Consider the following 22167-nt stretch of genomic DNA (forward strand, 5'->3'; position numbering starts at 1 on the left):
GCGCATGCGCATGCTCAGCAGCTCAGCTCCGCGGAGGCCCAGCTGCCGCCACCGCCGCGGCCGGCGCTGTAACCGCGGCTACCGCTGCTGCTCGGAGCGGGCGTTGGTGTCGTGTGCCGAGGCGCCCTGTCAGGCGAGAGGGAGCGGCGGGGCGGGAGCCTGGGCGGCGGCGGCGGAGGCGGCGGCGGCAGCGCCCGAGGAAGGCAGCGGGGGCTCTGAAGGAGCGAGGGCGGGCTGGTCCAGCGGCAGAGGAGCGAGGCGGAGAGCGCGGGGACCCGCCCCGGGCGCCCTGCGTGCGATGCCTGGCGGGCAGCGGCGCTGAGCTGCGGGGAGGCCGAGCGGCGGCCGCGGACGGAGGGCCAGCGACCCCCGGGAGGAGGAGGAGGAGGCAGCGCAGGAGCGGGAGGAAGCGCCGAGGGACTGCGGGGCCGGGGCGGGCGAGGAGCGGCGGGGCCGCGGGCCATGGACGCGGCGGCGGCGGCGGCGGGGGCGAGCCGGGGCGGCGGCGCGGCGCAGAGTCAGCCCGCGGCCAGGTGAGGCTGGGCAGTGCGGGCTCCGGGCGCCGCCGCCACTGCTGTGCCGCCGGGCCGCGGAGCGAGGCAGCGGCGGCGGTGGCTGAAGCGGCGCCGGCCTCGGAAGAAGAGGGGTCGCCGCCCGGGGTTCTGGTGGCCCGCTGCTCTCTCGTCGTCGCAGTATTTCCTGTTTGGATTATCTTGTGCTTCTCCCCAGCTGCCTCCTTCCCCTCACACTCCCACCCTGCCCCACTGCCCCGTGTCCTCGGTGGAAGCTGCCCTCGGCCCGGGCTCGTTTCCCGCGCCGGGGTACGCCCCTTGCCTCCGCTCACGGGCTGCGGGGGAGCCCCGCCGAGACCATGAGGAAATTCAACATCAGGAAGGTGCTGGACGGCCTGACCGCCGGCTCGTCCTCGGCCTCGCAGCAGCAGCAGCAACAGCAGCACCCGGCTGGGAACCGGGAGCCGGAGATCCAGGAAACGCTCCAGTCCGAGCACTTTCAGCTCTGCAAGGTGAAGGGAGTGCGCAGCTCCGCGAAAATTGGGGTCGTTTTAGGGGGCGGCTCGGGCTTTTCATGGGAGTGCGAGGGAATAAGACGCCACTAATAATTATATCTCGCTCGAATGAAGGGCTCGCTCCTCCTCAAGCAAACATTTGCTTAGTGGGTTATTTTGGAGATTGACATCATCTTACTCCTTTTGGTTTTTTTTTTCCCCCCTTTTCACATGCAGCAGTCATTTCAAGGTTGCTTCTAACGTATTTTACCGTATTCTTAATTAGTATTCTTTAATTAGTATTCTTAATAACCTTAGAGCCTTTATATTCAAACATTTTAATGTAATTCACCAACTTCGAAGTTTCCTTTGGAAACAGTGTCTAATGAATATTGTTCACCAAAAAGCCAAACTGTTCAACTGGATATTTGCTTATCACCTTTCCCTTAAAATGTGGTAAGAAGCTTAAAATACGAAATCACAGGGTCCTTTTTATCATTACGTTTGATTAAAAAGTTGGTACTGTGATTTTTGCCCATTAATGGCACCATTCCTATAGCGGTCTGTAATTCGGAAAGAATGATGCAGCGAATTAATTCACTGGCTGCTCAGTGAGAAATACAAACTTGTCTTGATATTAATACCTGCCATAAAATACCGTGTGTTCATCTGTCAGCTTCTTAAAAATGTCTAAATACACATTTTTGTCGTAATGCCCTAAACTTAAGGGTTTAATAGCAAAATGCAAAAATATATGTTGTACTTATTTTCATCCTGTTACAGTTGCAAAATTTGGGGATAGATGTTTGATAATTGCCTACTGAATCCTTGACAAAACTAATTGTAGGACAGCTTTTTTTTTTTTTTTTTTTTTTTAGCAGTACTTGGCATTTAGCATCCAAATAAAGTAACAAAGTTATCACACTTGAAATAAAGCTTGAATTGCATTTTTAGATTAATTTACAGAATTTTTACTACTGCAAACTTTAGTATTTTGGTCTCAGACATGATAGTATAGAATGTTAATAAGAAATTTTCTTCTATAGAATATCAGTATTATGGAAAGACAGATATTAAAGTGTAACATTGGGAGATATATATGTGTCTGTATACACACACACTTGATTTCAGATTCTTTGTGAATAAGTTTTGTTAATGTAGATTTTGTAGGTTTTTTTTTTTTTTTTAAGGCAGTAAGTGGGTGTGTATGTGTTCTGTATCACTTATAATTGGTTCTAGATTCTAATGCCTCTATTGACTTTTCTGTTTTTAAATTCCGCTTGCTGCCTTGGTTGCTGTGATGTCATTTTACCATCCCTAGACTGTTCGCCATGGATTTCCCTATCAACCTTCAGCCTTGGCCTTTGATCCTGTGCAGAAGATCCTGGCAGTCGGAACTCAGACTGGTGCTTTAAGGCTGTATCCTTTCATTTAAGTTTTCTTTTTTTTTTTTTTCCACTTTTACTGTATTTTCTCCATTCTTTCTGTGCTGCTGATTAGTTGCTTTTCCTGTTTTAATTCCAAAGAAATGGTGTGATCAGGTATATATATTGTGAAATCATGTGGTGTTGGCTTTTCTCTTGATTATGCGTCTATTCATGCTAAATGTTGCTGGGGTGTTTCTCATCTCTAGGTTTATGGTAGCTAAATATGTATCCACATACAGTTCTAAAGTTTTGCTGTAGTAACTACTGTCTTTGCAAGGAGCTAGAAGTTTCTAAGGGGTAATCTGTCAGCTTATGTATATACTAGGGGTATTTTGAATGGAATGTGGTTTGGAATGAGGTGTAAAAGCAATTGGCATAGGACACACATTAATTGCTTTTTAAAAATATTGTGCATTGGTAGATATTGAATTTATGACCTATCATTCTAATGAATTAGAGGTTGAATTTGATTTGGTTGTTTCTGACTTGCCCACTGACAAAAAACATTAGAAGACAGATCCTGTAAATTAATTTTATATAAATAGTTATGAAGGGTTAATAGTTCTAGAAGTTTTAGAACAATTTTGTTAGTATAATGCAGATGGATAAGTATATTCTCTTGATGTTTTCTCTTTTGTAGCCTACATTTGTTATGTATATGTAAAAACTCTTAAGTTAGCTGTTCTCTGAAGCATTAGTATAAGGAGAATTATTTTTCCTGACTGTGCATGAACTATAATAGTTTTGTCATAGCATAACATAGTTTTTCCAAATACCTGTTTATTTTTCAAGATCAGTTTTTTAGTTTGAACAGTGGAGACTACTTCTCACTTTCATACTATTGAGCTTGAAATAAAATTGTTTGCTTTTATCATGAAATTTAACCATACTTAACTAAAATACCTTTATTTTTAAACTTAAACATAAGACTTAAAAGCAAATGCTTTGTTCATCTTTAGGATATCTGCTTCTACATATTAAAGTAATGTGTTTGTAAATAAAAAAAAAAATCACTAGATGATCAAAATAGAATTACTATTGTCAAAAAAATAAAGAGAAGGAAGGAACTTTATCCCTCACATTTTAGATTTATCTGGCTCCTGAGAAGAGGGGAGGGGAAACCTGCATTTTAGTTAAACACGTACCTTGATTTTCCTTATAATCTTTTAAAATCTTTATTTCAAAAAGTGCTGTATATGGTATCAGGATATGCCTCAAGTTTCACTTACGATTAGTGTGTTATCTTTCAAAATACTTATAAAACTTTTCAGATGGGCCGTTGATATGTATTGAGTGAAGTCTACATTCAGTGTAAACACCAGTAGTGCACACATTCCTTTTAAAATGGTAAAATCTGACCAGGCTAGTTCTGAATCTGTGAATTTCTAAGAGTATGTCTAAAGGGCTCTTGCCCAGATATCTACATATTTGAGACTAGAAGATTTTTGGCTGCAGGTGTTCAGTTGTTTTTATTCCTAAACCCAGTGATCATTACCTTCTAGTTTAGGGTTCCTATTTTAGTCTCATGAAGATGGGACAAAAGTTTAATTTTGTCAGTGTGGGTACTAGGTATTCAACAAAACTCCATGTAGTGACAAGAATAGTGCATTGTTGGATCTAGATGGACTGTTTGGAACTAAAAGCAGATTTTTTTTTTTTTTTTTTGTTCTGAACAAAAAAAAATATCACTGGATTAAAAGAAAAGAAAAAAAAGAGTTAAATCAATTATTTTTAGATTTTGCTTTTCTTTTAAATGGGTTCAACTTTTACTGTTGTCTCAGTGTACTCTCAATTTTCCAATGGCATATAACTTTTTTCTTTTAACAGCAAGTCTGCCCTTTGTATTTTTAATACGAGTGAGTACCACCAGTAAGTACAATTTTATAAAACCAAATATTTTTCTTAGACCAGACTGTTACCCTTAATGCATTTGAGTAATTAGCAAGTTGACACAAAGGAGTTAAAATATAGGCCTGATTCTAATTGCCAAATAAAAGTAAGGATCGGGTGTCCAAAATTCTCACTTGTACATACCTTGCTTATGTGTAGCTTATATGTTTTAATAGCTAAACACTAAATGACAGTGAACCTGTAATTATAGTTTACAGTTATGCTCTATTTTTTTTTTTTAATTTTAGAATCTCTCTTACTGTATTTAGAATGTAGTCAGGAAAACTGTTTACCAGACATGTTTCTGCTTTTTAATGAGATTTGTGTGAACATTCCAGAGTGATAAATTGGTTTGCCTACCAGTAATACCAGCTAGTCATTTCTTCTGTTAGGTTTAGATATCAGATAACCTAATGAGCTTTATTTATTGCAGCTTTGATTTCTAGAAAATGACTAAGACCTTTTTATTTTTATTTAATTTCCACGTATGTAATTTAAGATCTATGTTTTTCTGTTTTGTTATTTTCAAAGCTAAGTTAAAATTAATAATTTCTAATTTCAAAGCTCTGTATTGGCTTAACATGCAGACTTATTACAGGTCTATTCTGTTGCTCTTGCTCTTTTATATTTTTTGCTATTTCAGTTGGTTTCTTTCAGTCCTTTTCTTTATTTTTCTTTATTTTCTTCTCATATTAGGCTCTTATAGCCTAAAAAAGTGTCTTTGGAGCAGAAATATACTTGTAGATAAGGTGTTTTCTTTCCTTTGATCGTGGAGCAGAAAGTAGATGTTTTCAGAAGTAGGATTGGGCTGTTAGAATTTGCATTACATGTCTAATCTGACTAATAGAATGTCTTCCTGAATGTTAGACTATATTAAATCTACTTTGAGGTATTAAAAAAACTAGATGAGAAAGTTACATCTGATAGCTAATGTTTGCAGACAAGAATTAGTGAAAATCTGATTTTTTAAATAATCTTCTAACCAGTAATGAGGCAAGATAAATTTAATGTTTCCTGCATTAATGTATAGCAAGTGAATGATACTATAAAAATGCTTTATGTTCAATCTTCTTGGCTTCTGGAAAGAATGTGAGGTTGGAATGTATTTACTGATGGGAAGCAAGAAAACAATTTTACATACTAAGTCATATAACAGTGATGTGATTTAATTATCTTAATTCTCTTCTTTTTGTCGTGTAGAAATAGGTGTAATTTGATTCTTATGATTAATCCAGGGTTGAAAATTATTGGGATAAAATATCTAATTATCTGTTTTCATATCAATATCTAGAAAGGGAAAAAAAGTTTTTAGCTGAAGAATGAAGGTATTTCTAGTAATGTTTTTGTTGTCCTTATCTAGACTTCTGGTTTATTAGTATAATTTTGAATTACTGTAACCATGGACTACACTGATCTTTGTAATGTATTTTTGTCTAAATACAATGAAGTCATTTTGTGTGTGACTATTTCAAGGACTAAGCAGAAAAGTGAAACTTCAAATTTATTGAATTTAAAAAAAATTGAGTGTTATAATTATCAACATTATTTAAAAACCTCATTTATTGTCTTAATTTGTGAAAGATAGAGTAAATTAGGCAATCTCTGAGAAGGCTTGGATTGCCTTTTTTTATTTATTTTAAGGCATGGATTGTCTTTTAAACTGCAGTGTAATGTTGCTGAATGCAGGCTCACAGGTTGATTTTTGTATGTAGGAGTTCATTTAACCAGCACTTATTAAGTGCTAACATTAGATTATAAACTGTGGCCTGAATTCTAGTTCTTTTCTTGCTACTAAGGAATTAGGTGTCTTTCAGTGTTTTTTTTTCTTTCAAAATGAAGATGCCATATTAGATGATTTCTTCAAGAAATAATTCTGTAATTTCAAGTGGCTATATATTGTTCTAGGTGAGTATTCAAAAGAAATGGTGAATGTGATTCTTCAGAAAGTTTCCATTCCTAACTAAAGGACTAAACTTAGTGAAACAATTGAATTTAGAGTATTATTTAGGACTCTACTGACATTCTTAAATGTCACATTGCAAGTAAAGTCATTTCATTTGATGACACATTAGTAGATAGAGATCACATAGAGTAACAGAGAAGAGGGACTGGGAAAATTATTCTAGGCAAGCAGCATGGGCAACAGTAGAGAAGCGAATTAGGATAGTTCAGAGAAGTACTAAAGAGAGAGTTTGGAGTAGTGATCCTAACTGTGTTGGAGACAGAAATAGGAGCCAGTTGGTGGAGAACTTTGAATGTTAACCTGAGTTATCTGAGTGTTATTTGGTGAGGAATCATTGTAATTATCTATTTATTCTTGATCAGTGTCTCTCAATAGTGGTAGCATTTTGGACTAGATAATTCTGTGGGTTTGTTCAGCACATTGCAGCACATTTAATATCCCTGGCTTCTCCCTGATAAATGCCAGGATTGCCCCTGCTGTCAATATGGCAGCTTAGCCTCACACAGTTCCAGGTGTTCCTGGACTTAGCCCAAGTTGTTCACCAATTAAATAGGCTAATAATCCTACTGAGGTCATGAGGTTAGCATCAGGATTAAATGCAATAATGCATATGTCTAGCTTTTAAGGCCATGCAGAGACTGTTTTGGTGAATATTCAATATATGATATTATGAAAGTTTTTCTGTAGTTTTAATATTCAGGTCCTTCATTACTTTATTTCAGCAAATACTTGTTGGGAGGCCTCGAGGTACCAGGCACTATTTAAGAAGGCCTTAATTTCATTTATTTTTGTAGGTAATGCAGTCTTTTAGAAAAATCTTGAAAAAGTATTTTTCTTTTTTCTTTAAGAGTCATTGAAATGGCTCTGTTCTCAATCACAAGGTTGCAAAATTGCTATTGAGATATAATAGGATAATATATGTGAAAGTTTTTTGCGCATAGTAGGCAATAAATGTTTAGTGATTTTTGCACTTGTAAGATAGCATTAGAATGTTTGACTTGCTGCTTATTGTATTTTGTAAAACAATTACAGTATTGGAAAAATTTAGAAATCTGATTTTTATTCAGATTTGAATAAAAGTGAAACAGTTAAAGGTGAAATTTAGCTAGAATTAAGCCAGATTTTTATCTCCTCTTCTCCCCTCCCATCCTTTTTGTCCATGGAAGAATTCTAGTCATTTGGAATTCTAGCTCCAGAGGAGAAACAGGACTTTGAAATACTTTTACTTCTCAACTCTTAGCTCTTTATTAAAGAGGACTTTGTATAAAAGGAAGAATGAGTACTGTGTCAGCAGTAGGTTGTGATTCTCAGCATGAACTACTGCAGCAGGAGGAATAGGCACTTTTACTTTAGAAACAACCAGAAACGATTCCTGCCTGGAAGCAATTACTTTGCAGTGAATTTCTTTTTGAGGGAAACAAGGTATGATAGAATCTGAATGGGATTGAAAATTTGTAGGGAATCAAGTCTGCTTAGTAAGCCTTTCTGCCTTAAGTAGATGGGTTTTTATTTGTTTGGTATTGTTTTCCATTTGCTTTTAAGTATCATTTACTTTTAAAATCATAACCTGACTTTGCCATCCTGAAGGGAAAAGGTAAAGGAATTTTTGAGGGATGACTTTATCTTTAGAAGATTTGTGTTCTAGTCTTCAGACTAATTTTGGTTAAGCCAGCTAAAATTTAGTCTGGGCTTCAGTCTCCTTTCCTGTAAAATGGGGAAATTGGGATGTGTGATATCTGGAGTCTTTCCAACTCTGGGATCTTAGAATTTATTTTTCTGTGGAGGATTTGGGAATGCTCTGAACCATTTCTGTGTAGAGCCCTCTTCTGATTGATTGTTCTGAGTACCTGTTAAAGAGGATAAAGTATTGGACTCCATTCCATTGTGGGGCCCTTACTTTGTATCCATTGACTGCATTCAAAATCCAAGTCAGAAGATGCACAAATGTAAACCTTTGTTTACAAAAGGAGCAGGAAAGAACATATGAAAAACATGCACTTTTTTTCATTGTTGAAACACAACTCACGTTGAATACTTAAGATACTAGGTTATTGCATTTTTATTGTATAACAGATAAGGTCTCATTATGACATAAGAAACGTGGGTATTTTAAAAATACTGTTAACCAAGTTTAGTTACTTTCCTGTCTTAGGTGTAAATAGTAAGGATATAAAATTAAAATGGAATTACATAAAATTAATACTGGGTTGTGTTAACCTTAACAGTAAAACTCAGTTTTTTTACCGTAACAGATGGGTTTATTAGAAAATAAAAGGAGAATTGCAACCTGGAACAAACCAGCTGCTGAACAATTGTAGGCAAGTGCAGGGAACAAAGGACAGGAACCCTTTTTTAGGAGAAAAGGGGTAAGTTGGGAAGGCAGTTAGGAAGTACCAGTCCATTGGAGTAAACGGGGAGTTCAAAGTGTGGTGGCTTCTCATTGGTGGAGCTGTTGCCTGGGGGGCGGGGCGATGAGGAAAGTGTCTCCTCCTCTGGCTGGAGTAAGAGAGTAATATCCACTGCATGGTCAAGTCCATCTCTTCCTGTTAGCTCTGCAACTAACCACAAGTGGTAGGGCATGAGAACTCCCCTGCCAAAACCTCCCGACTCCTATTTTAGGGAGGTTTCCCATTACTTATTTTCACAGTTCCTAATCACATGATTTTATTTTTATATAAGAGATTTAATAGAGAGACTGTTGAATTGCTGGTATGTAATTTGAGTGCTAAATTTGGTATTGTTTAGTAACTTGGAGTAGTAGTAACTAGTAACGTGTAAATAATTGGACCGTAGGGGTGAGTATCACTAAATAAAAGGTAAGCTTTGGTTGTTTTTGTTTGGCTTTAATTTCATGCATTGGAAGTGACACATTATAAAGAAAATTAATAATATCAATATTGTTTGTTTTGTAATGTTTAAATGAGAATTTCCTGCAATGATATGGCATATTGTCATCATCAGAAGGTGTACAGTATCTTGGGATTACAGATAATGAAATGTTTTTGGTTTGACCTAAGCAGATCTGTTGAGAATTGAACAGTGATACATGGAAAAGGGCATTTTACTATGTACCACTTTTTATGTTTGAATGCCTTTTATTAATATAGATTTTAATCATAATAAAGTACTACAAAACTTCGTGGGAAGTAAAACAAGGTGATTATGGCCTTGATTTGTATGAAATAAGCCAAGATTTCACGAAGGACTACCAAAAGGCACTTGATACATCTCTCTTACCTTAGTCACATATGACCTAAATCATTCTAAGCAGTACCTTCTGATTTAATTACTCAGACTTCTTCCTATAAAGATGGTTATGTTTGTAATATAATTCTTACACTTTAATTTGAACCTATTTCTAATTTTTATTTGCAACAATAAAGATAAACAACTTATCTTCCATATATTAATGTTACAACTTTTAACATTTTTGAAGAATTTAAATACTTAGTAGTTACCCACTTTTGGATTTAGTAATCCCAGTTGCTTTAAGCTCTTACTCTCCTGTTTCATTTTAAAGAAATTTTGGACACTAGTTTTGTTTACTGCATAACTTTTTTCTTTCTTGGCTGTAGAAGGTAAGTAGGGGAAAGAACTGTTGACACAGTTTACTTCTTACTACTTAAAAGGGCCATGTGTTTAGCGATTCCTTCAATCTAGAATATTTTTGTCCCTGTTAAAATAATTCTTCTCTTTATAGCTTAATGCCTTTGTCTTTGTGATTATATATTTGATTTAATTCCATCCCCAGTTCCACCCATGTAGCCATCTTTTTCTTAATTCAGCATTTAAAATCTAAATTTCCACATTACCCTTCTTTATGAGTAATATGTAGACATTTTTAAATAGCTAAATTTAGACCTTTTTGAAATTATAGCTATAATATTGAGTGTTATTTTCTTTTAATACAAACTGTCAGAAACATTACCACATATGAGAAGATGCAGTGGAGTTTAAAGAAATGCAAAACAGAATTAACCAGTATCCTTTGTTTTATCATGAGTCCAGAAACAGGACAGTAGTTGGTATACAATTCTAAAATCACAACAGAAGGAACACAATTTTTTGTTTTTTTTTAAGATTTATCTATTCTAGAGTGGGGAGGAGGGGCAGAGGGAGAGAGAGAATCCTGAAGCAGACTCCCCGCTGAGCATGGAGCCCCACAGGAGGCTTGATCTCAGGACCCCTGAGATCACCACCAGAGATCAGCTGCTCAACAGACTGAGCCACCCCGGCGCCCCAGGAACACAGATTCTTAAATGATCAACTTAATAGGTTCTCTACTAAATATGATATAGAAGATGGGGATGTGTGTGTGCTCTAAATCTTAATGAAGATCTAGATTCTTAGTTCAGGAGTCAGCAAACTTCTGTAAAGGGCTAGATTGTCGATATATTAGCTTTTTAGTTTCTGACACAACTACTCAACTCTGCCCGTGTGGCACAAAAGTATCCATAGACAATATGTGAAGAAAGGAGTCTAGATGTGTTTTAATAAAACCTTATTTATAAAAATAGTCAGTGGACTGGATTTGGCCCACAAGCTAACATTTGCCAATCCCTGTTTTAAATCATCAGCTGCCTTGCTTTTAAATGGCGAGGAATGCTCAGGAAGGAACTACTACAGGCATTTCTATAGTTAATGCAAGTATAATTTGTGACACTTACCAGTTTAAATTTAACCTTTTAGTCATAAGTAGAAAATGGTTTAAGAAAAAATTTAGTAATTCTTAATGATATATAGTACTTCTGTATGCCTATGAAAGAGGCTTTTTTTGGGTGGGGATTAATATGATAATGAAGATGCTTAATTAGGTATCTTTGGGGACAGTTCAGTAATCAGTTCTATTAATGAAGTATTCAGCTTGCTTGAGACCTTTACTACCTAATTTTACTTAAAACTGTTTGCATTTGTAGCTTTTAATATTTTCATTAATATTATGTAGAAACATAGATACATTTAGATGGGTACTTTTATTTTTTTAAATATTTTATTTGTTTGAGAGAGAGAGAGCGCACAAGCTGGAGGGGAAAGGCAGAGGGAGAGGGAGAAGCAGGCTTCCTGCCAACCCAGGAGCCCAATGTGGGGCTCTCGATCTCAGGACCCTGGGATCATGACCTGAGCCCAAGGCAGACGCTTAACTGAGCCACGTAGACGCACATAGAGAACTTTTAAAGATAAAAGTGAATGTAAGCATTTTACTAAAATATTGCAATTTTGTAGTAGTCTGCAAATTTTGATTAAAAACAGTTTTCATTTGTGGAAGGAACCAACCTGAAAAATTATGTATTGAAAAGAAAACTCATAAAGGTCCTAGAAGCAAATTCAGGTGCATGGTTACCTTCTTTAGAAGAGTTGGATATATTGCATGTCCCTTGGGAAAAATGTTTGATACTTTAATTGGAAACTGAAATTAGATCTGCTTTTTGAAAACGTTTTAGTTGCTCACTGCATCATTTTCAAGTAGCAATAAGTATAGATATTTTTTCAGTAAATAAGGCTAATTTCTACATGATTCCATTTCTCTAACTGGTGTTAATCCTTTTGGAAGTTGTTACATAAGACGAATAAATGAAGGCATGCTGAACATATTTCTTTACTGGTGCTGTGATTTAAAAATGAATGTTGAGGGGCTGCTGGCTGGCTCAGTCCGTAGAGCATATGACTCTTGATCTCAGAGTTGTGAGTTCAAGCCCCACATTGGGTGTGGAGCCTACTTTAAAAAGATAAATAATAATAAAAATGAATGCTGTTCTGGAGTAACTTCGATTCCCTTAAAATGGAAAATATAAAGGGTTTTAACTAAAAATAGCTAATATTTTTGGTTTTATAATTCTTCATTTGAAAATTAAGATTTGCTTAGCACATGTTACTTGTAAAATATATAGTCTTAGAAATTATATGGTAGTTACTGTTTAAATAATGAGTATTTTTAAATTTTAAAATAGGGATTTTTATATATCCCTAGTTTAAGTTTTGTTTCCCTTTCAGTAAGCGCTATCTAGAATTTTTGAAGTTTTCTTGGTGAGATTGTCTATTGAAAAGTGATTAATCCTACCCTTTCTTGAAAGTACATAATCTTTTCTTGTAATAGCAGTACCTCTGCTTTTTCACAGCAGTACTCCGCCAGAGGTGACGATAAATCTAGTGGCATCAGCTATTGCAGTACTTCCTGCTAAATTGCTTTCCTTTTGTGTATTTTTTTTTCTTTTTGTCTTTTGAAAAGGAGAAGTGTTGGAGCAGACTTTTCCATCTATTCAGTTTCTGTACTGTATTTTTCATAATGGGTTATATTTTTCTTTTAAAATTCACTTTGCCATGCTTGAGAAAAGAACTTAGCCATTAAGCATCTGAGAATGGATGCTGGGATAAAACATTGTTTTTACCTGATATGTCAGAATGTACATTCTTTCTTGTTTCTCTAACCCAGACTACTCTTTATGCCTGTATTTCTTGTAGACTGAGCAAATGGTTCATTTCAAAATATATTTATATATCAAAAGCTATTCTAAATAATTGCCTGTGATAATAAATATAACTCATTTTGACCCCTTTAGAGACAGTCCTAACTCCAAAACAGGGAATAATAAGAATTGAATATTTTTCAGCAACTCTAATTTGTTTACCAATGATAAAAAATTCTTACTCAAAATAATAGTGGAAGAGGTAACTAGAGGCCTATTTTAACCCAGTGAATACTATAAGTCTAGATGCTGCAGTTACTTTTTTGTTTTGATATTCCTTTCATTCACATGAAAATAAAGCAGCTGACATAATTTTTCACATACCATTGGAAATTTATTGTAAAAAGTTATGTTGCATTAGGAAGTTTTAAATGTTGATCTATGCATTTTTCAGTTATTTTTAGCATTTTATTAAATTTTTACTGCAGAAATAGTACACATTGTAGTTTTGCTTAGATAGCAGACTAGCAGAATGTTAAAATTGTGAGTCAGCAGTATAATTTATGTCCGTCCTTATAATCATGAGGATGTGGCTAACTTCATTTATTAATATATTAATTTTTAAAATAGACTATTTTTTGAGCAGTGTTTGGGCTCAGCAGAAGGTACAGAGATTTCCAACATTTCTCTGTCTGCATTCAGCCTAACCCCTCCATTATCAACGTCCCCCATCAGAGTGGGACATTTGTTATAATTGATGAACCTGCACAGACACATTTTCATCCAAAGTCCATAGATTAGGGTTCACTCTTTCTGTTAAATGTACTACGGGTTTTGGCAAATATATGACATGTATCCACCATTACAGTATCATATAATATAGTTTCATTGCCTAAAAATCCTCTGTGCTCCACCTATTCATCTCTTCCTGTCCCCCAGCCCCCAACTCCTATGATCTTTTTATTGTCTCCAGAATTTCACCTTTTCCAGAATGTCTCTGTAGTTGGAATCATATAGTTCGTAGCCCTTTGACATTCATTTCTTTCACTTACTAACTTTAACTCTGCATCTTTTCATGGTTGATAGTACATTTCTTTTCAGTGCTGAATAATGTTCCATTGCCTGGATGTACTACAGTTTAGTTATCCATTCACCTACTGAAGGGCAAATTGGTTCCTTCCAAGTTTTGGCAATTATGAGTGAAGCAGCTATAAATAACCCTGTGCGGGTTTTTGTGTGGATATAAGCTTTCAGCTCCTTTAGGTAAATACCAACAAGTGCGATTACTAGATTGTATGTATGATAAAGAGTATGTTTAGTTTTATAAGAAACTACCAAACTGTCATCCAAAGTAGCTGTACCATTTTGCATTCTCACCAGCAGTGAACAGGAGTTCTGTTGATCTACATTTTTATCAGCATTTAATGTTGTCAGTTCTGAATTTTGGCTCCTTTAGTAAGTTTGTAGCAGTAACTCCTTGTTTTAGTTTGCATTTCTCTGGTGACATATGATAGAGAGCATCTTTTCATATACTTGTTTGCTATCTGTATGTGTTTGGTGAGGTGTCTGTTAAACGCTTTTGGCCCGTTTTTTTAATTGGGTTGTTCATTTTCTTCTTGTTGAGTTTTAAGAGTTCCTTGTATATTTTGGATATCAGTCTTCTATCAGGTATGTTTTATAAATATTTTCTCCAAGTCTATGGCCTGTGTTGTCATTCTCTTGATCTTGTGTTTTACAGAGCACAAGGCTTTAATTTTGAGGAACTCCAGTTTATCATTTTTTTTTTCATGGATGGTGCTTTTGGTGTACCTAAAAAGTCATTGTCATACCCAGGGTCATCTAAATTTTCTTCTGTGTTATCTTCTAGGAGTTTTATAGTTTTGCATTTCACATTTAGGTCTGTGATGCATTTTGAGTTAATTTTTTGTGAACAGTGCAAGGTTTGTATCTAGATTGATTTTTGGTGGTAAGATGTGAGGGGAGGAGAAGCATTCTGTTGTCCTATGATTGGGTCTAAGTCTTTTAGTGAGCCTGCGCTTCTGAACTGTGAACTTCACAAGTTCTTAGTCACCCCTCTCCCCCCTCCCCTAGGTGAGTTAGGATGGCTAGAGTGGGTTGGAGTTGGGTATTTTCCCTCCCGCCACGTCAGTTCTGCTCTGATAAACCCCCAGCTGTATAGGCTCCTGTTAGTTGCTCCTGAGGGAAGATTTTGTTAAGAACAGAATGCTCCGGTATATTTAAAAATCGTTGCTTTTCCCCACCCATTGCTGGAAGCAGGTGGGAATTTTTCTCAGATATTTGCTTTGGGAGCCTGGTGGAGCTCTTGGAGGTAAAATTCACTAAAGTGTAAGGATTCCCCGCTTTTCCTTCATGACTGGGTCCCCCTGGAGTCGTCAACCTCTGAAGTGTTGCAGGTAAGGTGTTGTCACATGGGTCAGCTGGAGGAGGCAGGTGAGGCATTCCCAGATGAGAAAGCTGCAGCACACATAGGTGGTCTTATTTATCACAGATCATTTGAAATATTTCCATTTTTTTGAGTAGGATAAATGTATAATGTACTGCTTTTATTTATTGACTCACTTATTTCTCATAATGTGGAATAACAAATGAAATCTCTCAGCTGCTTAATGATTGTTGTTTATGTTCACACTAAATGATGGAGTTGGTCTGATGCTAAAGCTCCTCCTTTTCATTTTTAGAATGCTTTCATCAATATTCTTTGACCACATTATGGTGGTGTTTAGATTTTAACTTTATTATTGAAAATAATCACATTATGGTTAAGTTTCTTCAAGACTGAAGCCATTAACAATGAAAATCGTCCACTGAGCTTTTATTCCGAGTATTAAGCCATTTGAGAGTAGCAGCACCTTGAAGGCTTACTAGAGATGTGAATTACTCTTGTTTGCTAAAAGTATAAGAATGCACTAAAATAAATGGTAACAGGAGTTAGTGGAAATCATCAGGGTTTATAATGGATAATTTTAATCAGGGAGGAACAGTTTATCCTTCAAAGTTGTTCTTGGTTTGTTAGCAGAATATATGTTCAATGAAAGTTACTTTCACATAATATATAATTGAATGTATAATACTGTAGGATAATTTATTAGTCACTTCGGAGTTCATGAAAAGTTCAATTATCTGTATCCTCATCTTTAAACTTTGCAGAATATAAATGTATTTTCAGAAACTGCACAGGGTATTAAAGTTCTCTGGTTGCTTTCCATTTTATATGTATTCCAGTCTTCCATTCCTAGTTTGGAAAATTGAATGTGTCACTGCTGTATATGTTGGAATAATGTCAATACTTTCTTTGCCCTTTTTTTCGTTGACAAGAATTGAACAGATTCTCTGAGAAGATATATAATCTTTAAAAATCTTAATAATTGGGACGCCTAGGTGGCTCAGTCGGTTAAGCGTCTGCCTTCGGCTTAGGTCATGATCCCAGGGTCCTGGGTTCGAGTCCCACATCAGGCTCCCTGCTCAGCAGGAGGCCTGTTTCTCCCTCTGCCTGCTGCTCCCCCTGCTTGTGCTCTCTCTCTCTGGCAAATAAATAAATAAAATCTTTAAAAAAAAACTTTAAAAAAATCTTAATAATTTACTAAATATATATTTTCTTGATATTATCTCATTCTTCATAAAAGTAGAGGTTGCCAAAATATGCGCACAATACACAGTGGTTTTGAGAGCAGTGAAAACTTGCCTAGAAGCTGTACTCTCAGAACTTGCCACAGGCTGGGGTCCCATTGCCTGCTTCTTTGACGGTTTTTTAATTCTACTTTGCTGACAGTACGGTAGAAATCCCAGAAGGCAGAATAAATAGAGGAACTATTGCTGTGATTGTAACACCAGCCTAATAAATGATTGGAAGGTAAAATGAATAGGCTGAGCTTATAGATTAATGGGATTTTAAAAGCTTATAAAGGGTCTTCTCTGTTATGTCTCCTCTGTTAAATGCTTCCTGTGTTTAAATCTTGAATGGAATAAAAATATTTAAAAATTGAGTGCAAGACAGAAGGAAATAAGGAGCTTAATTGCAAAAATGCTAAACTAGTGTGATTTTTTTTTTTTACCTCTTACTATGCTGCATTTCAGTTAAGTTGCTAAATAGTTAAATTCAACATTCATTGCTTGTGACAGATATTTTAAATCCTAGATAAAAGGGATTTTTAAATCTATATTTAAGAATATAATGTTTTAGGGCGCCTGGGTGGCTCAGTCGTTAAGTGTTTGCCTTCGGCTCAGGTCATGATCCCAGGGTCCTGGGATCGAGCCCCGCATGGGGCTCCCTGCTCAGTGGGAAGTCTGCTTCTCCCTCTCCCACTCCCCCTGCTTGTGTTCCCTCTGCCGCTGTCTCTCTCTCTGTCAAATAAATAAATAAAATCTTAAAAATAATAAAACCTTTAAAAAATATGTTTTAATTTGTTTCATTAACAATTGCAATTATTTTTGACCTTAAATTCAGTCATTTTTGCCTATTTGCATTATCATTTATCATACAAGCCGATTCTTTTTTTAAATAACAATTTTATTGAGATACTTTTATATACCATAAAATTTACTCTTTTGAAGTGTATGGTTCAGGGCTTTTCATTATGTCCATTGAGTTATGCAGTTGTCAGCATTTATTAACTTCCAAACATTTTCTTTACCCCAGTAAGAAACCCCATACCTATTTAGCAGTTACTGTGCCTTACCCTCTCCACCCAGTCTTTCACAACCATTTATTTACTTTCTATTTCTGTGGATTCATTTACTGTGGACATTTCATTTATAAATGGAATCATATAATATATAGTCTTATGATTGGCTCCTTTTACTTAGCATAATGTCCTTAAGGTTTATCCATATTATAGCATGTATTAGTTGTTCTTTTCTTTTTATGGTTGAATATTTCATTATATAAATACACCACGTATTATTTATCCAATAGTCAGTTGCTAGACATTTGGATTTTCCTCTTTTTTGGCTATTAGGAATAATGCTTTGAGCATTTGTGTAGAAGTTTTGTGTGTATATATATTTTCATTTCTTTTGTTTATATTCCTGGGAGTGGAATTGCTGAGTCCTAAAAATTCTGTGTTTAACCTAGAGGAATTGCCAATTATTTTCCAAAGTAGTTGCATCACTTTACAGTTATACTAACTAATTGAGACTTCTCATCTCTCCACATCCTTATAAACTCTTGTATTGTCTTTTATAATCATACTAGAGGAGGTTAAGTGGTATTTCACTGTGGCTTTGATTTGCATTTCCCTAGTGACTAATGATGTTGAGCATCTTTTCATGTATATTTTGGCTATTTGTGTATCTTCTTTTGAGAAATGTCTATTCATATCCTTTCTCCATTTTTAAATTGGATTTTTTTTTTGTTATTCAGTTGTAAAAACCCTTTATATATTCTGGATATTAAATCCTTATTAGATAAATGATTTACAAATATTTTCTCCTATTCTGTGACTGTCTTTTTCACTTCTTGATGATGTTCTTTGAAACACAAAATGCTTTTAATGTTAATGAAATTCAATTTATCTATTTTTTTCTTTTGTGACTTATGCTTTTGGGGTTATATCTGAGAAGCCACAACCATATCTGAGGTCACAAAGATGTATGTTTTCTTCTAAGAGTTTTATTGTTTTAACTCTTGAATTTAGGTCTCTATTTTGAGCTCATATTTTTTATATAGTGTGAGATAGGGGTCCAAATTCATTCTTTCTCATGTAGATATCCAGTTATCCCAAGACCATTTGTTGAAAAGACTGTTCTTTTTCTATTGATTTTTTTCTTTTTTTTTCTTTAAAGATTTTACTTATATATTTGAGAGAGAGTGCGCGCACGCACAGGAGCGGGGTGAGGGGCAGAGGAAGAATCAGACTCCCCACTGAGCAGGGAGCCCGAAGCGGAGCTCAAACCTGGGACTCCGTGATCAAGACCTGAGCCGAAGGCAGACACTTAACCGACTGAACCATCCAGGCACCCCTCTATATTGAATTTTCTTGACATCCTTGACATCCAAAGTCAACTGATCATAAATGTTTATTTCTGGATTCTCAGTTCATTCTATTGATCGAGCTGGACAGTAATGATGCTAATACCACACTGTCTTGATTACTGTAATATTGTATTAAGTTTTGGAATTAGGGAAATGTGACTCTTCCAACTTTGTTCTTCTTTGTAAAGATTGTTTTGGTTATTCTGGGTCCCCTGCATTTCCGTATTACGTTTAATCTCATTTTAGGCTCAGCTTGTCAGTTTCTACAAACAGCTGGGATTCTGACAGATTGTGTTAATTTTGTAGATCAGTTTGATGAATATTGCCATCTTTACAATTTTAAGTCTTCTGTTCCATGAATATGGGATGTCTTCCCACTTACTTAGATCTTGTTTCAACAATACTTTGTAGTTTTCAGTGTACAAGTCTTGCATTTTGTTGGATAAATTTGTTCCTAAGTATTTTATTCTTTGTGATATTGTAAATGGAATTGCTTTCTTAACTTTTTCAGATTGTTTGTTGCCAGTGTATAGAAGTACGGTTGATTTTTGCGTATTGATCTTGTGTTGTGCGACCTTGCTAAACTTACTTATTTGTTCAAATAGGTATTTTTTAATGGGTTCCTTAGAATTTTCCATATACAAGATCATGTCTTCTATGAATATAGAATAGTTTTACTTTACTTCTTCCTTTTCAGTTTGGACACTTTGTATTTCTTTTGCTTGCCTGTTTCCCCCAGCCAGAATATCCTGTATATGTTGAATAGAAATGGTGAGAGTGGACATCCTGTCTCTTTCCTGAGTTTAACAGGAGAATACTAATTTCAGTCTTCCAGCTTTAAGTATGATGTGAACTGTAGGTGTTTCATACATGCCCTTTGTCAGGTTGAAGAAGCTCCCTTTTCATTGAGTGTTTTATCATGGAAGGGGGTTGGATTTTCCTATGTCCATTGAGATGATCATGTGATTTTTGTCCTTAATTCTATTAATACAGTCTTTGATTCTGTGGGCTTTTGGGGGATAGGGTCATTTACTCATTTTAATATCTTGCTTAACTTTGCTAAGAACGGTTCCTCTCACATAGCTGAAGTCTCTAAAATGTTTGTAGGCTGTCCATTTTACATGAAAATATTTGTAACAAGGCAGTCTCAAAATTTCAACTATAATCAGAATACAGAACTCAGCTTTTTGCTTATTCTGCTGGGCTGTAGTGCTCTATTATTAAAATTAATAGATATTTATTACCATGAACTAACACGAAAGATGAGTCTAGAAAAAATTTTTTTGATTGGTGTGTTGCTTGTGCCCAACTGGTTTCACAATGTCTATTTGCTAATAGACAACTAAAAGTTGCATTTGGTATAGTTTTAAGAGTTTTAGACCACTCAGTTTATTTCGTACTCAGATGCAAAATATTATAAACGTTCTTCTGTAAGTTCATTCTCTGGTTGTAAAATGACTTAAAGCAAGTCAGGAAGTGACATTTACATTATAACCAAGGCCTATGGGTGCAAGAGGACCTGGCTGTGGGGGTCCCACAAAGACTGCTGACAACATCAAAGCAGAGAGACCAGTGGTGGTGAAATAAGAAAATAATTTATTTCAGTGAGGCCAACACCCAGAAGACAGCCGACTAACATCTCAAAGACTGTCTTCAATGTGCTGAAAATAATTCTGTGTTTATATAAGGAAAATGTGGGACAGAGACCAGTGGGTACATACAGGTGGGCAGTAAAGGTCAGGTTGATCATTGTTTTGGGGTCAGTCATGTGAGGGCTTGCTGGTATTGGAGCAGTTCCGATTGCTTGATGGGTAGTTGGTCCATTACAATATGCTTTGCCCACTGGGCTCTTTTCCTGAGTTAAAAGATAAGCTGGAAAGAAGAACTTAACCAGTTAGAAAGTACAAATTCGGGTCAAAATGGAGATAAAGTCCCCCCCTTTTTTTTTTAAGATTTTATTTATTTATTTGCCAGAGTGAGTGACCGAGCACAAGCAGGGAGAGCAGGGGCAGAGCACGCAGATGGAGAAGGAGGCTCCCTGTTTAGCAAGAACCCCGTTGCAGGACTCGATCCCAGGATCCTGGGATCATGACCTGAGCCAAAGACATGCTTAACCGACTGAGGCACCCAGGCATCTGTAAAGTCCTCTTCCAACATGTGAAAATGGGCTCTTTTTTGTGCAGTAAGTCTTGGTCTGGTATGTGTGTGTGTACTGGAGTTAGACAGCCTGGGTTCAAACCCAGCTTCACTAACTAGCTGAATGGCTTTGGGCAAGTTATTTAGCCTTGTTGTACCATAGTTTCCTCTTTTGTAAACAACAGAGCCTATAGAAGAGATACTCTTGTAAGCTAATATATATATATGGTACTTGCTACATATTAAGTGTTTAATAAATCTTAACTACTATGATGATGTTGATGTACTTAAAGGCTTTCTAATTCCTCCTTTCTTCCTCCCTTTCCAAAAACAAAATAAAAAACACCATTTAGACAATTGGATGAATGTTTATTTTAAATTTGAATTTGATGATACAATATTATAAAAGGTTTAACTGGTTTTGGTCTTTGTTTCTGCTTATCTGTCCCACATACCTCTTACTGATTATTATTCAGTAATTGCTAATTTCATGATATTATTTTTTTCCTTAAATATTTTTCTCCCTGTTGCTTAGAGGATGTATAAATTCAAAGATTTGCATTCAGAGACTTTGCTCTGAACCTGTTTTAGCCTTGTTTTCTGTAGCTCTTATTCAGGAGTTATGATGGTGCTTTTCTGGACAAAAGCCATAAGTAGTTTTGCAGGAGGTATGTGGCCTGTGTCATGGGCCATATAAATTAATTGGTTTATTCCAGAGACAAAGTTGACTCGTAAGATTAGGTAGATACCCTAGCTCTTGATGGGCAAGCAGTAAAAAAATGGAGACTAAAAGTATCTCTGATAGGAAGGTAGCACCATTTTTAAAAGAGTACTTTGGTGTTCAGAATTAAAGGGCAAAATGTGTTGACGCCAAGAAATACTCAGTGGAGCCTTAGGATTTGGCTTTTTCTTACAGTTGATTAATGCAAAGGAGTAGGCATCATAATAATATTTCTTTAATAAATATCTTTGCAGAATTGTTCAGTATATAACATTTTCTTCTGGGTTTTCTTCATTTTGTACGTAGCCAACAATAGGAATAATTTACAAAGCAGATCTTTGTTACAGTGTTTGACTATTGTTTAATAAAACTGTTAACTCTAAGTAATAACAATATTAGGAAGAACCATATATGCAAGCAGTAGGAATCATTACACAAATATGAAAGGATATGAGTATTTGCATCTATGACATGCTGTTTAGTGATCTAATATAGTCAGTTATTTTCTTACATTATGATATGTCCACTAATAGGTATCTTTAGTTCTTGTTAAAGTAATGAATATACTAGTTAAATAATGATAATGAATGGGTACCATTTGGGGAGTACACTCTCAATAGTTTTAATT

General features: G+C 36.2%; 1 protein-coding gene across 5 annotated transcripts in view; it reads left to right on the forward strand.

Moving 5' to 3' along the window:
* The first annotated feature begins 616 nt into the window (after positions 1-616).
* STXBP5 (syntaxin binding protein 5) overlaps positions 617-22167 on the forward strand; it is a 174313-nt gene continuing 152762 nt past the window's right edge. For 2 of the 5 annotated variants that reach the window (XM_025866295.2, XM_025866297.2), the window contains exons 1-2: positions 620-1024; positions 2328-2425. In XM_025866295.2, coding sequence (XP_025722080.1) covers positions 872-1024; positions 2328-2425 — 251 coding nt within the window. In that variant the 5' untranslated portion in view covers positions 620-871. Of the gene's footprint in view, positions 1025-2327; positions 2426-22167 lie in introns of all 5 variants that reach the window. The other 3 variants (XM_025866294.2, XM_025866293.2, XM_025866296.2) reach the window with 3 other exon arrangements.

The sequence above is a fragment of the Callorhinus ursinus genome, unplaced genomic scaffold (genome assembly GCF_003265705.2).
Source record: "Callorhinus ursinus isolate GAN/ISIS: 27379988/994484 unplaced genomic scaffold, GSC_fseal_2.0 scaffold6, whole genome shotgun sequence".
Lineage (NCBI taxonomy): Eukaryota > Metazoa > Chordata > Mammalia > Carnivora > Otariidae > Callorhinus > Callorhinus ursinus.